This window comes from Galeopterus variegatus, unplaced genomic scaffold, assembly GCF_000696425.1.
Source record: "Galeopterus variegatus unplaced genomic scaffold, G_variegatus-3.0.2 Scaffold6651, whole genome shotgun sequence".
Classification (NCBI taxonomy): domain Eukaryota; kingdom Metazoa; phylum Chordata; class Mammalia; order Dermoptera; family Cynocephalidae; genus Galeopterus; species Galeopterus variegatus.
The window spans coordinates 86553-105144 of NW_007732762.1; the positions used below are offsets into that span (position 1 = coordinate 86553).

Sequence of the window (18592 nt, forward strand, 5' to 3'; positions counted from 1 at the left end):
TCAATTAAAAAATAAAAAAACTGTAGCCCTGTAAATGTGCCTCTTTAACTTCAATTGTTGACGCAAAATACTAAGGGGTCCATAAAGATTATCCCATAACGTGCATCATGCAAGGCTGTGGTCATAGATACCCTGGGACTCGAAAAGGCCATGTCATCATACAAAAAAAAGATGTCTAGCATGAAAGGCTTTACAGAATAAAAACGAGGCATTAACATAGCAAGAAAGCTTGCACCTTGCCTTCCTAACTGAAGTACATAGTAGAAATGCGTACGCACAGTTGGCAGCCCAAGGAAACATTCCTGCCTCGACCACTTCTGCAGGGGGACTGCTCATGATCTCCAGTGTGGCTGGAACAGGCCACACATTCTTCTATGAATCAACTGACTTATGTACATCTGAGCAAGTTTCCCAGTCTCTATGTGATCACTAGCCCAAACTCTGAAACAAGGGGACTAGTGCTGAGGTTGTACCTGCCTAATAGAGGGTTTAACAGGGAGGAAGCTACTGCTTTCTCTCCCTCCTCCCCACCCTAATTCTTCAGACAAATTAAAATTTGGCAATAAAACAGTTGATTCTTGACATTTGAAAGAGATATGTCAGTAGAAATTCCTATATTCACAAATTCACAAAAATATATTCTTTTAGAAAAAAAATAATAAAAGGGCTTGCTATTCATTGATAGGAACTGATTCACTCCAGCATACCAGCCCCTTAGCCTGCAGCATTCATTTGTGCTACCACCTTTGGTACATTTTCTCATTTAACATTCACAATGACTCTTTGGAGGCCAATGTTATTATAATTACTACTATTTTTAACTATTCCAAATTGCTTCAAGTAGAAGAACTTGGGGAGGGTTGCAAAAAGTCTGCAGAACAAATATAAAATCTGTGATTGCTAAGGATCCGATGTATCAAGAAGAATACTAGGAGATGGTGCTGGAGTTGATTTCCTTTCCAACTAGTCCCCAGAACTGGCTGCCTACCTTCCTTGGCCCTCTGTGCAGCGGCCGCTGGTATGCTGTGGGCACAGTACACCTCCCGGGTCTGGATCCCACCGCCACAAACAGGTCCTGTCACATGCCAATGGGGGTCCTGCTGCTCGAGGAGGAGAGAGACTTGGCATTCCTTCCACTCAGAGGTTCTCCAGGAATACCTGTTTGTTCGATTTATTTAAAAGAAGAAGAAGAAGTAAGGAAAATATACAGTTCTAAAGGAAACTTAAGTCATGACATCAAGTGTCATAATCTCTCTTCCTAGGGCCAAATCTTTACCTATGGATAAAGAAGTCTACTGGCTTTGAATCATAAATCCCTTTTATTTCCTAGAGAAAATCCAGCTGCCCATCATGGTAATAGATCAGGATGACCACACTGAGGGAAGGTAATGTGGATAAACAGTGGGTACATCTCAGCCTTGAAGCTGGAAGAGACCAAAGAACTAGAGGAAGGAGTTGAAACCCAATGAGCCTAGTTTGTGGCAGGTGAACTTGTCAAGAGGTTTCACTTCACAGACTTCTACATGACTTTCTGTGAGTTGGCCATTCGTTTTTATTAGTAGGGTAGTATATGAATGTGTGAAGTTGAGAATATATTATTTTAAATATACAGAAATGACCTCCAACTTTTCGATCTTCTTGATATAAGAAACTCTTTTACCCATCTGACCCTTGCCATTGGGATAAAGGCATACATAATAAACATGAGTTAACACCATGCCACTGTATATACTGATTAATAGTTTTTTACTTATGCAGCCATGCTGTTATTTAAACTGACTTAAGAATATATCCCCATGGTTTATAACTGGTTAAAAAGCCCTCTAATACACACACACACACACACACACACACACACACACACGGAAAAAACATAAAGGAGCTTGTTTACGGTTAAAAAGCCCTCTAATACACACACACACACACACACACACACACACACACACACACACGGAAAAAACATAAAGGAGCTTGTTTACAACTTACAGAAAATGACATTCATACCTGGAGAGTTATTTCAGAGAGAATTTCCTTTTGTGGGTTATCACAGCATTTCTCAAGCCTACAGCATTAATACAACCTATAGCACTCACATAAATACCAACAGACTTATTAACTTCTGGAACAATAAACGAAACCTAAGAACATTCTCTTATCTGCTGTCCTATTTCAGATTAGAAGAAAAATTTCTCAGCTTTGTGATTGTTTAAGGGAAAAAGAAAAACAACAGCAATAAAAAAAAATCACGTGTCAGCAATAACCTGGCCTTACAGAAAGTAGAGCAAAATTGAAATCCAGTAACAGACATCAAAATAAGAAAGCAAATCTCTAAGAAACCTAGTAGTGGCCAAACCTGAACCTCACAATGAATGTCGCCATTCTAAAAAGCTGGAAAACTGAGAACCATTAGTCTTGTCAAAAGCCCACTGTAGTAAAAGGATTAGCACGATCCTTTGGGATTAGTTGTGACACAATTTTTCTCCCTCAGCCTCACTAGTTGATTCTCACATGGTTTTCTCAGGCTTAAAAATTAGTCGGTGGGCCAGGCAAGAGTTTGAAGTGCAGAGTTCGGGTCCTACTTACTCCAGGTGAATACAGACAGTCATGCATTTCTAATTGCTGGGCAGGAGAGACTGGGAGCAGTTTAGTTCTTCCCAGAGACAGGTCTTCTCCAGAGCTGAAGCTCCGAAGCCCTCTCTCCTCACACAGAGTTCTCATCTTATTTTCTATGATCACTTGAGCAGAGGGCTTGTCCTTCGTGTTTCAGAATCTCAGGGCATAGGTAGCCGTGTATTCCAGAGCAAAATACAATGAGGGAGGGGTATATGTTGGGGTGAGCGGTTACCAAGTTTCTATTTCAAACCTTCTTCTCCCAGGGGTTCCCTAAAAGAAGAACTTTGACTGTTAAGGAGGAGGTCAGATACAGCAGCTGACTGATAGGCCCCTATGATATAGCTGGCAAATAAGAAAGGCAAAATGGCTAGTATAGTTCGACACTTTGGAGTTAAACCAACCTGGTTTCAATCTGAGCCTTGCCACTTCCTAGTCATGTGACTTTGGCCCAGTTCTGTTTTCCCATCTGTGAAATGGGCATAATAATATCAAACACTGAACCTGGCATATAATAAATGTTCAATCAATGTTCATTCCCTTTCTTCTTATGTCCTTCTATATGTGCCCTTTGCCCATTGCTGACACAGAAAACACACACACACATCACTACACACAGAATCGACCTTTTATTTATGAGGATTTCATTGATTTCATTAAAAGTCTACTATTAGAGATCCAGGATTGCCATGGTCTGAGTTCCAGCAACCAAAGTTCACCAAACAGCATGGAAGAAACATAGAGTTTAGAGTTATAGGAAGTCACAATAATTTTTTTGCTTGACCTTTTATTTATGAGGATTTCATTGATTTCATTAAAAGTCTACTATTAGAGATCCAGGATTGCCATGGTCTGAGTTCCAGCAACCAAAGTTCATCAAACAGCATGGAAGAAACATAGAGTTTAGAGTTATAGGAAGTCACAATAATTTTTTTGCTTGTTTCAAAGGAATGGGCCATGCCATTTAAATTGCTTTTACAATTAATTTATCATGACCCTGTAAAAATTAGTGACTTCCAAAATTCCTCCATTGCTATGTAGAAAAATGAAAAGAGGAGTTTAATGACTATGGTTTAGTATAAAGTAACACAAATCGTGTTGGTAGCTCATTAACCAAAAACACCCAACTTCCACTCACTGGCAAATGATAAATTCTCAAAATAAATATGTTTATCATTATCACTATTGTTTGCTACCTTAGAGAAAATACCAGCCCAGCAAGAGGCAGAGGAAAAAAGCACACCAGGAAAGGACTTTTATACTCCCTTTTTGAAATGTGGGTCTTTTCATAGTCTTTACTCATACTTTTTTCCTTTATTTTTTTTAAAGCTCTGTCTATGCTTAGTCACAAATCACCCAGCAGCCATGAAAACGGAATGTTCTGAACTGCACCAACCTGAGAAAGTATCTCTAGGATCTGACAGAATAAGAAATCAAAGGAGTCCGCTCAGCTAAACGTTCCTCCCTTTCTCCTTTAGAAGTTATTACAGTGATAGTCCTCTAGCCTCCAGAAAACTTGGCTTCTTGATGCCTGGGATGCTCTCTTTAATGGCTGTGCTCATGTCAAAGACCGGGTCATTTCAACCCCCTACCTTCCAATTCCAATGCCTTTCAACACATCCTCATTTTGTCCTCTTGCTTAGGAGGGGAATATAGGGAGCCTCAAAGGCCGGAGTCCTATCTCCTAAGGGTGAGCAGTACTTTGAAATTGGTCATGGAAATGCCTCAAGCAGACTAAGTGGCCATGGAATGAAATAAATTAATTAATTCTCATAGCCCCTTACCAATGTGAGCATGTAGAATCAATTTGCCTTCTTCAAAGGTTCTGGCTGAACAGAATAAACAAGGCATTAATTTCTTTGGTCTACTAGGTGTCATGACAGATCCCCCAAGTAATAAAATAACAGCCTACATCTTTTGCCTTCTCACTCTATGCTAGGCACTGCACTATGAATTTAGATGCATTACTTCATTTAATCCTCCCAACACCCCTACAAAGGAAATATTATTTATCCTTTCACAGACAGAAGAATTATTTGTGGGTGACAATGATGTTGTCAGTGACAACTGACCAATAATAGTTCACACTGCCAAAATAATTTTCTTCTAATCTCAAACACAAATACAGTTTGAGAATATTTTATGGCCAATCATCTTATAATTAAAGTACTGTGGTCACATAGGGTCAAATTTCAGCACTTTCAGGAGACAATTGCAAGTTAAAAAGAGAGACAATATGAAAGCCAAGTAAAGGAAATTCTAACTGTGAAAATTCAAATTCCCACCAAAAGATGCAGAAGATGACTTTTTGAAAAGGAATGCCTTTTCAAATCCCAAAAATCAAATTCCCCACATTGCTCCCTGGTCATTCTGAATGTTAGGTAAACCTGCCATTCATTCATGTGCAACCAACCCCAATGTCCCTGCTATGAGTGAGAGAGCACATTGTCAGCCACTCTGAAACCCCACACCTTTAAGAAGGGGCAGGCTAATAACTCAAATACTGAATCCACATGGAATACAACTCCTACAAGGACATTCTAGTTAAAATAAGGACAGGTAAGACAGACTGACTCCAGAAAGGTGTCATTCTATGAAAGACTTCAGGCTCCACTAGGATTGCCCAAATGGTAGGTATGTCACTTACGCATCCATGGGGTCACCCATCCTTCTTTCAATAGGGAATTCTTGAGCTGTAACTACATGCCAAGGACGATTTCAGACTACAGAGATGTACAGCACTGAGCAAGACAAAGTCCCTGGCCTTGGGAAGATCACTTTCCAGGGGGATGTGCAGACGTAGATGCCTTGATACATAGCATGGCATTAGGTAAGATGGGGACAAGAGAGTGGGATGAAGAGAACTATTTCAGTGCCACGATCAGCGAAGTGCTCAGAGTCCTGAATAAAATGAGAGGTACACACGAACACAGGTGGAAAAGAAGACAAAAAGTGTTCTGGGCAAAGAAGAGCAGGTCCAAAGGCCCCAGAGCGGAGGCTGCTCAACACTTTCCAGGAACAGCACAGAAGCCAGTGGGACCAGGGCAGGTGGATTTAGAGGGAAAGAGCAGAGAAAGGAAATGAGGGTGGTCAAGAACCAGGCCATGTAGAGCCTTGTAGGCCAGAGTAAGGTTTACGAGTGTTATTCCAATGAGCTGGGAAATTGTGGGAAAGTTTTGGGAAGAGTGGTAACGTGATGATGTGATATACGTTTTTAAAAACTCACCCTGGCTACTGGTTAAAGAAAAGCCTATAGGGGACAGGGGAGGGGGGAGAAGCGAGACAAATGTGGAGGGCTTTGCCCGTCTAGGAGAGATGGCATTGGCTTCAGCTGCAGCAGTCACAGCAAACATGGTGAGAAGGGGTCAGAGGTTAAACATATTTTGAAGGTGTAGAGAACCTTCTAATGGATTAGACATGGTATGGGAGAAAAAGAGGGGAATAATGAATGATTCCAATTTTCTTTTTTTTTTTTTTTTGCCCCTAATATTAATAGCACAATTTCTTGGTACTGAAATTTTAGGTGAGACAGCCCCCAAAAGAGGACAAAATCGCACACATCAGAGCAACCATATATCTTATAATCATGAGTATCAGCTTTGTTTACCTCCTAGAATCTGTTTTCTGAACTCTTTTCCCCCATGCCTGAAACTATTGCACAATTTCTTCATATGTCCCCATAATTTAAGTCTAATCTTAGGAAATGGTAATGAATGTATCCATGTGTTATAGAAACAGTTCAGATTTAGTAAGTTGTCATTTTTAATAGGTATATGCAGCTTAAGAGACAGCCCCAAAAAGAGGACAAAATCGCACACATCAGAGCAACCATATATCTTATAATCATGAGTATCAGCTTTGTTTACCTCCTAGAATCTGTTTTCTGAACTCTTTTCCCCCATGCCTGAAACTATTGCACAATTTCTTCATATGTCCCCATAATTTAAGTCTAATCTTAGGAAATGGTAATGAATGTATCCATGTGTTATAGAAACAGTTCAGATTTAGTAAGTTGTCATTTTTAATAGGTATATGCAGCTTAAATGAAGAAACCATGATCAAGCCAAAGAAAAGAATCTTCTAACTGTGGAAATACATATTCTCATCAAGAGATACAGGAGACAGATCTGGGTTAGAAACGTCTACTCAAGGCCTTGGAGTTAAATAACTCATGTAGCCATCTTATTTCCTGAGACTAATGTCCAACTCAAGGAATCCCATAATCAAACTATTTCCCAAATTGAAGGGGAGATAGGGGAACAGAAGGAGTAAGGAATTCACTGCTAAGAAGCAATGAGTAAGACATCTTAAATTAGCAAAGCCAAAATTAGAGAAGTAGGCACATTTGGTGACTATTCTTAAAATAGTACCAGACCATCATAGCTTTACAGCAACCCCTGCCCTTTAGAATCCAAGCTTTGTCACTTTCATGAAGCTTAGAATTGCTCAAAAAGTATGAATTGCTTTCTCTTCCTTCCAAAGACTTAGATTTAAGGCAAAGCAACACAGAATAAAATCTTCAGTGATTTAATGATGACAGATTGGAAGAATAATTGCATTAGTTAATGGTCATGTTTTGACTGAGCACGTGTAGATTTGCAAACACTCTTGGAATTGAAACCCTAGTGCAAGGTATTCAAATTAAATGCATGTGTATATTAAAAAGCAGTGTATTGCAGCATGACTAATTTATGGTCATGTCTGTTGTCCTTTTAAAGTGGTAAATGCATTTAGAAAAGAATTAACTTGTCATTTTTTGCTGAACAGACAACCAAAATAAAGGGAACTGATCAAGCTTTATACATTTTATGCTCTAGTAATTTTTTATTGAATAGAGTGGGACTATTGATTACGGAAAGCTACTCTGGAGTGCAAAGCTCTTTGCTCTTCAGCAGATGGCTTTGCTAGCCAAACTCCACATATGTATTATTAATGGACTTCTATCACTATGCACAGCACTTAACAGTACATTAACTTTCTTACACTAACTGGAGAACAAATCTTCCATCCAGGAGGACTTAAAGCAGCACAATAGGAACTCGTGACACAATATGCATGAGTCATACGTAGACCCAATAAAAAGGTATCAGTCTACTGTTGAAACAATTTCCAGTTTCTTAGAAAATTGCTGTTTCTTTTCTAAAAGAGATTCTCCTGAGGGTTCCAGGTCATGACTCCTTTACTCTTCAATTGCTGTAGAAAAACTGCTTAATTAAAACAATTATTTTTTAAAAAAATCCTCAAAGAATCTATTAATTCATTTTACAACCACTTATTAAGCTCCTACTACATGCTTGCTGTTTCTTTTCTAAAAGAGATTCTCCCGAGGGTTCCAGGTCATGACTCCTTTACTCTTCAATTGCTGTAGAAAAATTGCTTAATTAAAACAATTATTTTTTTAAAAATCCTCAAAGAATCTATTAATTCATTTTACAACCACTTATTAAGCTCCTACTACATGCAGCATGTTAGGTGCTGTGATAAAAAAATAAAATCAATGGGAGAAGATTTGAAGATGTGGTAAGTCATGCTCTGGAAGGTAAAGTTTTACAAATTCAGACTGTGATCTCACTCCTCATCTTTTTTGAAGCAACTCATAATCAATGACGATGGCGACTTTTTATCTGGAAAACCAGACACAATATGATCAGGAGCATGGTGGCCATGTGGGACCATGGCCAGCTGCATTTGTCCATCCCTGTCCTAGGTAATGTCCTCATTTGATCTCCTTGACGATGCCAATTTCATTTCTCTTTGCAAAAAATGCCTTTGAATTGTTTACGCACATTAAATAATAAATATAAGCATGGAATAAAGTACTCTATGCATAATAATGTTCTGGAACTTCCCTTGAGCATTCATTTATTCACCCATTCATCCAATGTGTAGTGAGCATTTACTATGAGCTAGACACTTTTCTAGGTGCTATTCTCTCTAAGGTAGAGGAAAAAAATAAATAAAATATCCAAATGCATGGAATAAGGTTTGGGAACATTAGAGAACTCTTAGAGGATGTGGTTATAGTGTTCTGGGTACACTAGTTTTGAAATAGTGTATTACTCAAGATTCTTATGACAAATAAGCTAAGTGTAAACAGACTGAAAGTTTTCCGAATTCTCCAGTGATTAACACAGTGACAGGCTGAAGCAGGTGCTGAGCGAACACCTCTGCACAACACCTCACTCTTGTTTCAAAGGCAAAGGAAGCAAACAACCATGCCCGGTTTTCATCCACCATCCTTTTTTCTCAGTGCTATCCCTGGCTTCAATATTCATCTGAAAAAATCCATCACCTAATTAGCAGGGTTTTCTAAAAGGGGAAAAAAATACATCTAGAAAATCTAAAATTAGGTTCAGTGCCTCAAAAATATGTTAGGTAGAACCAGGCTGGTCTCGGGGATTTGTTTTACAAGCAACTCAAAGTGGGATGCGGGGTCCCAGAGAGATCTCTCAGCATGAGTTTGCACAGACAGACTTCTTGTGAAGAATCTCGAGTTTACCCATAATAAGGATAAATTCATACATACCAGAAACAAGGAGGCATGGATTACAAGGGCCTATACATTGAGTGCCAGACCAGAGTACTGCAACACTTTTACAAGTTGGCTTTTCTGTGTAGTAATATCACATAGTCTGTACTGTAATACTATCAGCTGTTCAGTCTCTGCCTTTAGATTCTCTTAAGAGTCAGCATTGGTCACTGTCACCATTTAATAGTGCTGTCTTATATTTGATTTCAAACTATAAATGATAATTTAAGACATAGAACAGTCACTTTCACATGAAAACTGTTGCGTCCCAGTGGGGTAGTAGAAGTTACTGGCAGGTCATCTGAGGTGTCACTTCTAAGAAAGATGTCTGCATTTGATGTTTTTGCAATATTCTTGTATGTTACAGTGTCTTCAGCCAGAATGGGGCTCTCTGCTAAAGCCCAAGGGATCGTCAGTCATAGCTGTTCCAGAATCAGGTTGTGTCTAAGCCCTCTGACATGAAGCATTTAAACTATTAATGCCCCTGTGTCCTTTGTCTTTCTCTATCCTATCAAGTAAGCAGAGCCTCCTCATCCTTTACAGCGTCAGAATGCTTTTAACCTCCCCCTTAGTTGAGATGTAGGATCTAATTTTACAGATGTTAATCAGGACACAAGAAATGACCCAAGTGCCAAGGTATTTTATCCAATTCATATCTCTCTGTGTTTGGGCAGAGAAGAACATAATGCTCAAGGTCACAATGCCCAATGACAGGAGATAACAGCACCAAGAGCAAAGCTGGCAAGTGGCAAGCAGATTTATCTTTTCTCTTCCATGTCCATTCCCCACCCCAGAAATTTACAATGTGACTGTTTCGTGTTTTGCCCATTCCCCACCCCATAATATGCGATGCGAGTGTTTCGTGTTTTGTTGGAAGTGGGGAAGAGCATAAAATTACAAGTAGACTTTGTAATGCTGAAGAAAGGGGTTTCTTGGGGTCTACATATGTCTTGGTCAAAAACTACACTTTGAAACAAACTTAGGGGTAGACAATACTAACCCTCATGGAGTTCTAAACTTTTCCAAGTAGCATAACATAGACTGGTCTCTGTCTCCTTTCAACTTAAATTAGTTGCCCCAAAGCAACGTCCAAAGTGTTCTGGTCCCAGAAGTGCTTCTAGAACAAGCTCCTCTTGGTTACAATTCTTTTCATGAAATCATGTTTTGGGGACTGGAACTCGTAGTGTTTAGAGTTAAATGCTGGTCAGGGGAGCCAGGATGAGAAGAATCACGCCCAAAGCTATGCAACTGAAGAATGTTAACATGCAGGGACTAGAGCACTTCCCTTTCTACACGCTGCTCTTGGAACATTTTTCTCCTAATTACCTGTTTAATTTACTCATTCCTTTAAATACTCACCAAGCCACCCTCCCAAAAATCCCTGCTTGTTTAAGTAAACCTTCTCTAATGACCCTAACTGTAACTGTACTGACCCCACATCACAGTTTCCAGAAGCATCTACCTTTATCTTGCTCTAATGTTTTATTTTTTCCATAGCTCATACACCAAGAGTATAGTTTACTTTATTTATTTGGTGTATGTTCACTAAAATTTAAGTTCCATAGTGGAGGAAACTTTGTCTATCATGCTCTCTGAGGTATTCCAAACACTTAGCACAAGGCTTGACGTGTATCAAGAGCCCATATAGACTTTTTTTTTTCCTTTTTGTCTTTTTTACTGACCGGTAACGGGATCGCAATCCTCGGTGTCGTCATATAGACTTTTTTTTTTTCCTTTTTGTCTTTTTTACTGACCGGTAACGGGATCGCAACCCTCGGTGTTGCGCCCACACCGCGCTCAGCCAGTGAGCGGGAACCGGTCTCCACATGGGATCCGAACCCTCGGCAGGAGCGCCGCTGCACTCCCAAGCGGCGCACTCTCCAGTGCGCCACCAGGCCAGCCCGAGACTTTTTGAATTAATGGATTCATCTCCTATAGCAAAGATGGTGAAAGGGCAAAATCCAAACTGCATTCTAGGAGAGTTTTTAAAAAGCACTATGAAGAGTTACAGAAATGTACATTTTCCTCATGCAGAGAAATACGTTGAATTAAATTGCTTGATGCATGTGACTTGCTCATGAATTCTGGGAAAGAAGAAATGGGTATTTTTGTTCCCTAATACATTTTTGTTTCCATTTTCCTTGTTCACAATGAACTTTAATCTCCGATGTCAAACTAGAAACAGAAGTTAGTACACAGCCTTTATGCTTTCCTGTGGTAGAGGCCACAAGCCCAGGTTTCAGACAAGTAAGAATGTCAGCTGATGATAATTCTGCTGCTGTTATTTATTCATTCTCCTTCCCACAACCAAGTGGAATCAATTCGTTAACACATCATTCTCCCTAGGAAACATTGGTTGGTATTTTAGTGAATTGCCCAAGACTCCTATATCCCACCAATTCATCATTGGAAAGGTTTTTTAAAAATAAATATCAAACTCAGCAACATTTTCAAACAGTAAAACTAGAGAGGCAGGTTTATCATCAGTAAAGTTTGTCAGCCTCTGTTTTCAGACATTAAGGTCCAATCAAATGAAGTTCAATACAGAAACTCATCTTGTGTGCATCCTGATTTATTACCATTCCACATTACTTTGTTAGGAAAAAAATATGATGCACATGAATGCATGTGCATTTGTAAATGAGGCCTTACCTAGGTACATGTCTTCACTGTGCCTATCATGAAAGTCAGTGTGATGTCATGCACATGATATTGACTTCAGAGCCAAATGGACCTGTGCTTGACTCCTAACAGTGCCAATTTACACCCCTTCACTCTCAAAAGTGTCCCATTTGGATGATAAATCTATGTTACTGTAAATATTCTTATAGGGCCGAGCCCGTGGCGCACTCGGGAGAGTGTGGCGCTGGGAGCACAGCAGCGCTCCTGTCGCGGGTTCAGATCCTATATAGGGATGGCCGGTGCACTCACTGGCTGAGTGCAGTGCACTCACTGGCTGAGTGCGGTGCAGCCGGTCATAAAAAAGGACAAAATAAATAAATAAATAAATAAATAAATATTCTTATATCACTCACTGGCTGAGTGCAGTGCAGCCGGTCATAAAAAAGGACAAAATAAATAAATAAATAAATAAATAAATATTCTTATATTTAGTTAATTTATAACTCTGTTGTAATTACTGGCCAACTGTAGGTACTCAATAAAAAGCAGGCATTATTTAACAAATACATATGTATCCCAACTTTCTCAGCATCATCATGAAGGTACTACCCTGGCTTCTAAGAGAACTGTAACAGTTATTAACAAAGAAAATGGAGGAATGTCTATAAATCAATAAACTGTTGAAAATATCAGGCAGAGGTCACTAGCCATTCCATGAAAGGAAGGAAGGATAAAGACACCAATGTCAAAGTCATCATTAAACCCAGATTCTACTCCTGCCTGCCTATGCTCCTGGAGTATACCTCCTAAGGGAAACTAGATTTCTAAACTACAGAAAAGAAATAAGTTTCTACATCATGAAATCACTATAGTATGCTGTCCAAGGAAAGGAGGAATTCTCCTGGAAAAAACAAGCACACCTGCAAACAGCAACAATAATCATCACCCTTCTTACAGTACCTCCTGTGTGCTAAGCGCTGGACCTGGCATTTTACATACCTGGTTTTTAGCTTTCCAACCCTGCAGCACAAGCATTATTAGACATATTTTACTGAAAGAGAAATGTTTTAGAGAAGTTGTACAGCTTGTTCAAGGTCACACAGTATTAAGGGATAGAGATACAATTTTAATCCTGCTATATCCAACATCAACAGGGACCAGGTCCTCAGATTTATGCCATTTCCAAGTCCCTGTTTTGCTCCAGAGTTGGTGTTTTGAGAGACTGGACATATATTTAACACGACGAGAAAGGACTCAGAAATTGTGAGTTATTGTGGAAAGGATCATGAACTGCGTCTACATTCTCTGCCTTTGAGGTAAGGAATAATAAGAATCTAAGGGGCCATTTTAGTAAAACATGGACAATCAGTATGTAAGGAGTGTCTTCCATCAACATTGATTCCGACTGTGAAGCGAGGGAGTGAGTGGCTAAGAATCTCACAACAGAAACCTGCCTTCCGATACACACATCATTTCAGGTTTAGGGAACAGCCAGGCTTCAGCTCATCAACCATACCTGTTGGGTTTGTAATTCACCTACCATTCATACATCACCAAATGATTAATTCATACAAGAATCTATTTTTTGCTTCGTTTTATTTTTTTACTTGGGAAATGATCCTCAAATCTTAGAGGCTACAAGAAACTATAGAAGATGTCTAACTCAAACAGCTGCAGATTTAACAGATACAATTCAGGGCGGCTGTCCAGCAGGAATTACCACAAATCCATCCCTAACGGACTTCTGAACAGACAGCCCAAATGACTTCTGTCATTATCAGTTTGGGCCCACCGTGAGCCAACAACCTAAAGGAAAATACATTGGAGGCCCTTACTAGGGACTGTATAATCAAGCAAAATATAACCAATAACAAGACCTTAAAATATAGCTACTAATAGATGATAACTCAATTTCCAACATTCTCAGGCTCCCTAGGGAATCCGGAATAGAAACAACATCACAGAATGGCAGCGAGATTTGGAGACAGAACTCGGTTAGAATCAGGGTGCTGCCACTCATAAGCTGTGTCACGCCCACCGTGAGCCAACAACCTAAAGGAAAATACATTGGAGGCCCTTACTAGGGACTGTATAATCAAGCAAAATATAACCAATATCAAGACCTATAGCTACTAATAGATGATAACTCAATTTCCAACATTCTCAGGCTCCCTAGGGAATCCGGAATAGAAACAACATCACAGAATGGCAGTGAGATTTGGAGACAGAACTCGGTTAGAATCAGGGTGCTGCCACTCATAAGCTGTGTCACGCCAGGAATTATTTAATCTCTCTGAGCATTAATGGCGCAATTTGCAAAATGAGGATGCTATGAATGGCTTCTTAGACAGTCATAAGAATTAAGTGTGTGTGTCTCAGGTAATAATAACAAATAGTTACTGAGCATTTACTATGTGGCAAGCACTGTATGAAGTAAGAACGATTAGTAGATGAGTAGACTGCAGCACCAGAATTAAGTAACTTAATGAAATTCATACAATTAGAAAGGCACAGATGCAGGACTTGAACCCAGGGAGTGAGCACCAAAGCCCATGCTCTTAACTCACTACCCTATACTGCCAAGTATGGTACTTTTATACTGAGTGAAGACTCAGTAAATATGAGTCACAGCTAGTTTTATTATTGTTAACGTCCCTATTACCACATCAAGTAAGATTATAAATTAAAATACTCATGCCAAAGCATGCACAATACCTGGGACATGGCTGCAGAAGCTCTCCTTCAACAATGCAGGCCTCTTTCTCAAGAAGTTCGGGGCACTCCTTTCCACCTCCAATAGCAATGTGCTTCACATTCCGGCTCCTGCTCCTGAACCCTGGCGAGAGACTCCCTGAATGACACGTCTTGGAGCAGGGGCTCCAGGAGGACCATTCGGTGGTCTCACAGTCTTTCGGCATGATGCAGGACTGAACCGTCAAAGGGAAGGAGTCTTGCATGCAAAGGCTGAAGCAACAGAAGCAGAAACAGGAAGCCATCGATTAAATGCATGCAACTGACATTATGAAGTGCCCACTACAAGAAAAAAATCTGAAAGCTGGTTTAAGCGTTAAATAGGAAGACTTTTTAAAATGGTAGAGGCCTCAGGATAAAATATTGGAGGACATAACATTTTAAGAATGTGCACTCGATTTCATCTGAAACAGTGAAGCTGCTTCACTCTACCGAGACACACATGTAAGATAGGTCCACATTCATCGTTATTATGAAGAACAATGGAGGTCCTTCTAGGGTGCTTCCACCAATGACAGAGCCTATCATTACCATGTACTGACTGGTTTTCAGGTATCACAACTGTGCTGCATTCACAGACACTTTCTCGCGACAAGCTTATGAGTTTGCATTTTGTTACGTCCTTTTGAGGATAAGAAAACTTAGGCTCAGGGAGGCTAAATAATTTGTCCACTGTGAAAGGTAAATGTAAGCTGTAGAGTATTAGTCTATTTATTCTCATAAATACTGGGCTATTAAATGTGATATTATGTTTCCCCACATTGTCAGGCTCTAAGAATCAATTTCCTCACCTGTGAAATTTGTGTGCTATAAAGTACAAACAGTCTAATTGGGAAAGAGGTAAATAAATAAAAGATAAGATAATGTCACATGAACTCAACATAAAAGCATTTACAATGATGAGGAGAAACACTGATTAGGCAGTGGTGAACCGCCTGGGATGGCAGGGGTGCTCAGAAAGAAGGACATATGAGCTGCATTTGTAAAGACTAACATATGAACTCAACATAAAAGCATTTACAATGATGAGGAGAAACACTGATTAGGCAGTGGTGAACTGCCTGGGATGGCAGGGGTGCTCAGAAAGAAGGACATATGAGCTGCATTTGTAAAGACTAACAGGAGCTTCTGCAGCTCAGGGGGAACACCATTCTAAGTCGTGGTAATAGCATATTCAAAGCCTTTAAATTACACCTTGTGTGGATGCCAGATCTGCCTGTACTGGCTCACAAGAGCCAACTGTTAAATTTGCAGGAGTTTTGCAAGCTGCTTGACTTTATTTAAGTAGCTTAAAATTGGCTAAGGTAGGAGAAGTTACACTACAGAAATCGGCAAATACTACAAATCAAGTACCTGCTCCCTAACCCCTGGGAGCTAGTTGTAAAACACTTACGAGCACACCACTGGGGGGAAGTAAAAGCCAATTTGTTTTGCTGAAGTTATCAAGTGCAAGGAGGAAAGTGGATAGATATGAGGTTAGCAGGTTCTTCAAAAGTAGGTCTGGAAAGGCTTCATGACATGGGCTAAGGAATTTGGATGTAATTGAGCATTAAATGATTTTAAGTGGAGGAAAATCAGACTCATATAAAAAGATAATATTTCAGATATTAGTGGGCATTCTTTTCCATGTCACTTCCTTGTTATTAGCCTTTCTCTTATTCAGTCAAACACATCCATTACTTTGGGAGAAAAAGGATACTTTTCATTGAAAAGTAAAGAAAGGCTCAGTGTTCAAATAGTGCCTTCCTAAATTGAGCCTAAGAAACCTGGTGGAACAATGGACTACAGACAGGTTTTGATAATGATTCCTCCTGTACATCATTAAAAATAGGAAAAAGTCTTAAATTGTTTCCAGGTTTCTAACTTGGGAAAACATTTAGGAGAGCTACCACCTATGGAAGACAGTGTGCAGGCAAGAATAAAACATGCTCATATTTGGCCATATTGATGAGTAAATTACAGTGAGATTTTCATATTGATATCCCTCATTAAGCTATTCAGAGTTAATGTGGCATTTGTAGAGAAAAAGGTAAAATGATATGAGAAAAACTTTGGTCCAATATTTTATTTTTTTAAATATATTTAAATCATATTAGTCCCTTCAAAATGAAAAGGACAGTGTTATTTCATGATTATTATTCAAACCAATGTGACATTTTGGGGGCCTAGGATCAAAGAACATTTGGTCCAATATTTTATTTTTTTAAATATATTTAAATCATATTAGTCCCTTCAAAATGAAAAGGACAATGTTATTTCATGATTATTATTCAAACCAATGTGACATTTTGGGGGCCTAGGATCAAAGAACACAAGGAAGAACCTCTCCTGTAAATGCCCCACCTAATACGCAATATATTGCCACTGTCACCGAGCAATGTGGAGGTTGGAGGGAGAGGGCCAATTCTTTCTGTTGTGTGATGCAACAGAAAGCTATTGATCACCAAGAAGTTTCTAGGTTCTGCCATTTCAGAAATTATTATGGGCTGAGTAGCATCCCCCGAAAATTGGTATGTTGAAGTCCTATCCTCCAGGACCTCACAATGCAACCTTATTTGAAGAAAGCTCTTTAAAGAGGTATTTAACTTAAAATGAGGCATTAGAGTGGGCCTTAATCCAATATGACTGGTGTCCTTATACGAAGAGATGAGGACACAGGCATGTCCAGAGGAAAGATCAAGTGAAGACACAATGAGAAGGCCATCTACAAGTCAAGGAGAGAGGCCTCAGAAAAAACAAACCCTGACACCACCTTGAAATTGAACTTCCAGCTTCCAGAATGTGAGACAATACATTTCTGTTCTTTAAGCCACCCAGTCTGTGGTACGTTCTTATGGCAGCCCAATCAAACTCGTACAGAAATATAATGAAGTTCTTTAACATGTGTAAGCTTTTAGAAAACGAGTTTCAATTTCCAAGACGGACTTTCTTCTCCCCTTTATAAAGCAAGCCCCACACTCATCAGTCTCTGTCTGTAGGTGAGTGGGGGTTCAGTTCTTCCCACTTTCACTCTGTTGCTCATCCTTCCAGCACTGACTTTTCCTACTGCACCAACAGAACAGACAGCAAGTCTCCAGCAGTAAGGGCACATGCACAGAGCTGCAGGGATTAATGAAGGCTTTTATATTTTTGAAAGGGCTCCTCATTCTTGTTTTCCTGTCAAGAAAGTGCATACGTCCCTTTGATTACATATTTACTTACTTGTAATGTTATTTTCACTAGCCTAGCCCCTTGGTTAAAAAAATAATAATAAAAGGTACCATGTCAGACCCCAGTCTAATTTGATTAGAGAGATTTCATTTTACTGAAATAGTGGAAGGAACACTAAATGGTGAATCAGAAATATCTGGGTCCCCATTTTCACATCACAACATATTAGTATAACCTTAACCTATTGGCTGCTTAGTTTTATTATATGTAGAGAAAAACAAGAACAATAAAATGTGATCTCCTCACCCCCCTGTGTTGTGGTAACTTTTAGTGTAGGTGGAATCACCTTAAAAGCTAAAACCCACAGCAGAGACTATTGTCCACAAACAAATGGGAATTGATCCTCTCATAGAAGGTGGTGTGCCTTTTTAACAAAACAGACACATACGGTTGATTTTTCTTTTAAAAAGGAGATGCTGTCATAATTATACCTGCTTGACATTTATAGAGTATGTTGTCATTTGTAAATTAATTACTTCACAAGTATTCAATAGTAAAGGGAATCTTTGAAATTTAAAAATTACTCTAGTAATTCTTTCCTATCCTGGAAATGTAAGAAAATCTCTCTACTCACAAATAAGTGCAGAAACTTTTATAAGATAAAAACCAGCAGTAAAATACCCCCAATTCATTAGCACTTAAATTACCACTACTTTATAACATACAGAAAAGTAGAATAATATAACAAATACTTCCATACTTTTCTAGCAAAGACTAATATTTGGTTCAGAGTTCCTTAAATACATTTAAGAAATTACAAATTCAGTGGAAATTCCTTGTGTTCTTGGCAATCCCAGCTCCATTTCTCTCTCCCCAGACACAGCCACTATCTTCAAATTGATTTGTATTATTTTAGATTATGTTCAATAC

At 39.2% G+C, this 18592-nt stretch overlaps 1 protein-coding gene across 1 annotated transcript in view; it reads right to left on the reverse strand.

The window, feature by feature from the left end:
* LOC103606524 (thrombospondin type-1 domain-containing protein 7B-like) overlaps nt 1–14757 on the reverse strand; it is a gene marked incomplete at its 3' end in the record, with an annotated part of 84040 nt that extends 69283 nt beyond the window's left edge. The window contains exons 1-2 of the mRNA XM_008591108.1: nt 14477–14757; nt 989–1158 (exon numbers count right to left, since the gene is read on the reverse strand). Coding sequence (XP_008589330.1) covers nt 989–1158; nt 14477–14757 — 451 coding nt within the window. The remainder of the gene's footprint in view (nt 1–988; nt 1159–14476) is intronic.
* Nucleotides 14758–18592: the final 3835 nt, after the last annotated feature.